General features: G+C 35.7%; 1 protein-coding gene across 1 annotated transcript in view; it reads right to left on the bottom strand.

Annotated features, from left to right (window-relative positions):
• LOC142341769 (uncharacterized) overlaps positions 1-6,000 on the bottom strand; it is a 96,401-nt gene continuing 90,401 nt past the window's right edge. The window contains exon 14 of the mRNA XM_075392989.1: positions 1-439. Within this exon, the coding sequence (XP_075249104.1) occupies positions 81-439 (359 nt within the window). The 3' untranslated portion in view covers positions 1-80. The remainder of the gene's footprint in view (positions 440-6,000) is intronic.

Here is a 6,000-nt window from a genome sequence, read left to right as displayed (position 1 = left end):
TTTATTATTGGAGTAAGAAACCAAGTTTTCAATTTCATATCGAAACAAACGATTTGATAAGTGTAAGTTTTCCACATATTCTATTTGTGAAGCTGTAATAAGAGCGATACTTGATTTGAATCGAGTTTGTTCCTCAAATTTGAGAAGTAAGTCACACTTGCATTAGATTCTAAAGCATTGAATACAAAAAATATAAAATAGCTCTCTCCCTTCTCATTTGCAAACTTCAATTCGGCAGATGAAATGTTGAAGAACTCGCAATGAGGTGATGAAGTTGATTTGACCTCTATGAAGTCAGTTCTATTATTATTTTTGTACGTAATACAGATATCGTATGGTCTGTACTGTTCACCCTTCTCGTTCAACCACGCGATTTCCACTTCAGTAGATTCGGAGTTTTTCCATTTATCGCACAGTTGCTCGTAGACTAGTTGTTCACCTAAACGCAAGGATGACTTGTACAAAAAAATTAGCACCCAAAGGCCAAAACCCAAACCATTGCCGTAAAAAGTTTTGAAAATTGAGATGTACGCTTAAATTTCTGATAAGCATTTATACCCAACCTGCAAAACTAAAAGTTCGAAAAGCAATTTTCACGTGGTACACTGAATGTCGACCGTTTCTATTAATTTCTATAGAAACGTTTCTATTAATTTCTATAGAACTCTACCCGTTGTTAAATTTTTTTCAAAAACAAACCGAAATACAGACACGAGAAAATCCAGGTACAAGTGTCCCACGCTATGGCAACTCCAAACACATCCACCTTCAATTAATCCGACTTCAAATTAATACCTCAATTAAACTTGAGTAGGAAAATAGAAGTAATTTATTTTCCAGTGAGGCAATTCAAGAGTGTTAGGTCAAACGAGCTGGCATTAAGCAAACCAAAACCTATAGAAAACCCAACAGACATCTTAGGCGCGTAAAAAAAGAAGTAAGCGATCGAGTAATTCAATACTTAAACACTGACTAATTTAAACTCACCCGCTCCAAAAAGACAAGGGCAATTCCTATACAAGATTTTCAAATAATTTAAATTAAACGAACGAAAAACTAGACCTTAAAAAGACCTGTAATGGACTCTGACAACTGCAAAAATAAAAACCGATCAAAAAACAAACAATGATCAGAGAGTCAATAAGAAGCGAAATTTAAAAACTCGGGCCGCAAATACACTCGTTTTTCGGTCCACTTCTCGCTATTTAAGAAGCCAGCGCGCCAAAACAAACCAAATAAAAAGTTAGAAAAATATATGCTCACCCGCAAAACAAAAACATACCCGGCAGATTGCCGGAAATAGCCGCCGTTGATTCCCAAAACCAAGATTAGGATTGAATGAAGAGAACAAAATAATGAAAGTGATTTTTATACAAAAACAATTTTCAAGTGCGACAACATCAATACAACTATTTTTATGTCATTTTGAAGCTGAAGACACTCAGATTTCACGCAAAATGCCGAACAAGCTGTGAACTAAAGTAAAGCAAAAACATTTTAGTACGACGAGGTAAAAAAGCATAGCAGGACAGGTTCTGAAAAACAATCCAAATAACTGAATCAAAAACTGAGAACTAATGTATTTGACCAACAAATCAATTGAAAGATCCCAGTCAAAAACACAAATCTCAAAAAAACCAAAATAATCAAAATAAATAAAGTTTTCATTGCTAAAACTCTTGAAGCTTTTACCCTGAAAGCCAAATATGATAAAATTCACTATACTCATTATTTCACGCACAAGCCTAGAAAGAGATTTTGAAACGAAAGGTATATAAACTCGAAAAATAGGATAAATGCTTCAGAAAACACAAAAAGTTAAAAATTTAACGCTTCGCAAAAAAAGATTAAAACAATTTTTTGTCTAGGGGTTCTGTCACGTAACCCATCTGCAAGATCTAAAAAGTTTTGCTGATAATTTTCAGAAAATTTAAACTAATTTAAACTTTATCAAAAAAAACGGTAGAACTTGTTATCAAAATTTTGATTACCATTCAATTACCTCTGGCAACCATGCAGTACCCTATTAACCAACCATAGAGGAGGAAATCCCTGGGCCCTTGGTGCCAGAAAATTTCCCAAAAATTGTTAAAAACCTTCAAAAAATTGCAAATTTACCAAAAACTGCGAAAATTTGTTGTATTAAAAATTTGAAACCTATTTCGTTACCACTAAAAACTATGTAGTAACATGCTAGCAAACTCTATAGGGGGTTCAACGGCCAGTGGGGAAAGAAATAATAACTTTTCAAAAATATTTCTTTAAAAAAAGCATGTTTTCTTTTTAAAAATGCTAGAACTCGTGATATTAAGATCCTGATAAACATTCCATTACCACTATAAACTAATCAGTAAACTATTATCAAAGGCTAGAAAACGTTCCTTGTCTCTTGAGCCTGGGGAACCCAAAAAATGACAGAAAAAAACGGGATATTAAAATGTTGAACGCTACAGGAGGTTCCTGGAACTTAGGACTGAAAAAATTCAAAAAATGACAAAAGTTATCAGAAATTTCTTCATAAATTGTAAAAATTAGCATACATTTTCCGGTTCATGTTTGGAGTACCAAAACAATTAGCTCCTAAAAGGTCATAAAACTACTAAAAATGACCATTTAACCTTGAATTACGGCCTTCCCAGTAGGTTCAACACTCTAAGCACTTGAAGGACTACTAAATGCGGCTAAGAGCCTCAATGAAACTTGCTGTGCGCTGAGCTTTAAATGTCTAACCCGTTTTGAAAGGTGAAAGTCAGAGAAAAAGGAGTGAAAACATCTTACAAAAAACATACCCTGCAAATTGCCGGAAAAAAGATGCCGTTGATTTCCATAACCGAAATTTGGATTGAAAGAAGAAAAAACTAAACATAGTTTTCAGATTGCCAGAAAATAGCCGCAATAGCTTTGTAGATCTGCAGTCTGAAAAACAACAGTAAAAAAGACCGACCAAAAAAAATTCATGACGGCTGAGATGTTATATTTTGATTACGAATCTGTATGTTATTGCTGCCTATATTAGCTGCTCTCCAATAACCTTCATTTAGATTGGCACACATTCACTTGAACTTATCTCTTTGAACTAAAGTAAATAAAAGTCTATTTCAAAGCGAGGAAGTAATTTTTGAGAGTGAGGTAAGTCACGTGTGATCAAAAATTTAATCACGCTAATGAACAAAAAACTCGCTCCACTAAGAGCAAAAAATGACGAAACCCACGCAACTCAATTGAAAATGAATGAACGAATGAACAAGAAGGAGATTTAGAGTGATTGTGACGTCATATGGTCGTAACAAAAATCTTGAAGACGGAATAAAAAACATAACCAACTAAACGTCGGAAGAATTGGTCTCGAACGACTGTGGGAGCTGTAAGCAATTGCAGGCTGCTTCAGTCGGGTTGGGGGGAGCCTAAATTGGAATAAGAAGTTCAATAGTGGGCGTCAAATAACCACATTAGAGGTTAACATATACCACTATTAAGATTTAAAGTAAAAAATGGCACCAGTTTCGGCGCACTTTTCATTTGGCTTTTAGTATTAAATTGCGGCCTATTGAGTTCAGCTGCTTGAAATTGTGATTGAGAAGGAATTTTAGATCACGCGAAACGCAAAAAGTCAAGGGCGTAAAAGTCACTCGAAACCTCAAAATTGTCAATCAAAAATTGCGCATAAAAGACACACTTCATTCAAGAGCAATTAAAAATCAAGAGAAGGCCAATAATAGCCCCAGGTATCGCTGTGCGGCTATTAATAACAATTTTAGTGCGAAATATTTGGATGCAATTATGGAGCATACTCCTGTTCTGTAGTGAGGCGACATAGTGGCTAGTATTAATACCAATAAGCATTAGAGATGATAACTGAGAACGAGTAACGGGCATCTAAAATTGGGATTTATTCCGTTTCTTTTTTCGACTTCGTTTTTTGATACCGCCTCTGTTCATTTTGAATTGCTTTGCTGAGCAACTGCAGTCTAAAAACACTTTAAGCAGAATGAGTGAAACTAGCCTTGAGAAAACAAAAAGATTTCACGCACAACGTTCAACAAGCTATGGAGTAAGGTAAAGCGAAAAAAATTTAGTACGACGAAATAATAAATAAAACATAACCAACTAACGTCGGGCGAATTGCTCTCAAACGACCGGCGAGCGGTTGGCTTGGTCAGTAGCTAGCCACGGGGGGGGGTGCAACGGGGGCTGATGGGGGCAGCACTGGGGGGGGGTGGAGCCAATAGTGGGGGTGGGGGGTCAACAAAGGGGGGGGGGTGTCAACCTCTAAGAACCGCCCCTCACACCATAAGTATAAGTATAAGTCTCCAAGACAGTTTGAGCTGAAACAGACCTTAAAGGCTCTAAGAGCACATAATGCCCGCTGGGCGCTGCCTGTTTATCCCGTTTTTGAGGACGAAAAGTCAAAAGCGTCAGACGAAAAATTGGTCAAGCGAAAAATCGCATTAAAAAAAGACCGAGAGGACTAATATAATTGCTACAAACTTCGTTTGAGAGCAATTAAAAAGGGAACCTAAAATAGCCGGCAGAGAAGCTAAGGCGGTTATTTAAAATAAAAAAGAGCACCGATACAATCCAATTCTCGGATTGTAAAAAATAGGAGCGCTATAATAGCCGACTTACTCAAAAACCTCATTCAAAATTGAACTTCAAATGTCTACCAATTGCCAATCTTCACAAAACGTTTTTTTTTCAAAAAGTATTTACAGTGGAAGGTTTTTAGTGCAACTTTTCAAGATAAAATGAGAAATTGAGCTATTTTTGGCTAACGACTAGCAGAAATTCAAAATTCATCAAACAACTTTTCAACAAAAAATTAAAAAATCATTAGAAAAGCGTTTAGATGAAAAAATGCTGAACAACCAATCGGACAAAATAGATGAATATTCGTTTAAGAACGATTATGTCATCTTGGGCACGCAATTCTTTTAACATTGCTGGCAGATTGCCAGAAAATAGCCGCAATAGATTCGTAGATCGGCAGTCTAAAAAAAAACAGTAAAAAGACAGACCAAAAAAATTCGTCTTTTCATTGAAGGTTGATCTATTCTATGTCGATTAAAAATCTGTATAAGTTATTGCTGCCTCTATTAGCTGATCTCAAATAACCCTCATTTAGAGTGACACACATCCAATTGACCTTATCACTTTGAATTACAGTAAATAAAAGTCAAATTCAAAGTGAGGAAGTCATTTTTGAGAGTGAGGTAAGTCAAGTGTGACCAAAAATTTAATCACGCGCATGAACAAAAAAACTCGCTCCACTAAGAGCGAAAAATGACGTCACACATGCAATTCAGTTGAAATTGCATGAACGAATGAACAAAAAGTGGCTGTGACGTCATATGGTCGTAACAAAAATCATGACGACGAAATAAAAAAACATAGCAGGACTAGTCCTGACGTACAATTCAAAGAATTTTCATTGACTAAACAGAAAAACCAGACCTAGAATGGACTAAGAGTGAATTGAGAAAAACCATTTTTAAAAATTCCGATAAAAAAATAAGAAAAAAAACAGAAAATCAATGTGAAAATGCCGCATGTGAACAAAAAAACCACTAACGAGAAAAGAAAATTTAATTCACGCAAAAAACTAGGCCTAGAATGAGCTTTGAATGGATTGGTAAAACCATTTAGAAAAAAATCCGATCCAAAAAATCGAAAAAACAGTAAAAATCAGAGTGAAATTGCCGCAAGTGAACAAAAAACCACTACCGAGAAACCGAATTTTTGTTCAAACACCATTTTCTCACTCCACTTCAAAATCAGAGCGAAAAAAATGCACGCCGCAAAACCACTCGCTTTTTCGCTCCATTTCCTGTTTCGGCGTGACCAAAATCACTACTCCAATTTGACTTCAAAAATCATGAAAATGTGTGAACAGATCTTAAAAAAAAAAAGACAGCGCCCCAATACAATTCAAATTCTTTGAATTGTAAAAAACCAAGAGAAGGCCAATAATAGCCCCAGCTATCGCTGTGCGGCTATTAAACA

This window comes from Convolutriloba macropyga, chromosome 6, assembly GCF_964194025.1.
Source record: "Convolutriloba macropyga chromosome 6, txConMacr16.3, whole genome shotgun sequence".
NCBI classification, from domain to species: Eukaryota; Metazoa; Xenacoelomorpha; order Acoela; family Convolutidae; genus Convolutriloba; species Convolutriloba macropyga.
This window is presented reverse-complemented; position numbering and strand designations above follow the sequence as displayed.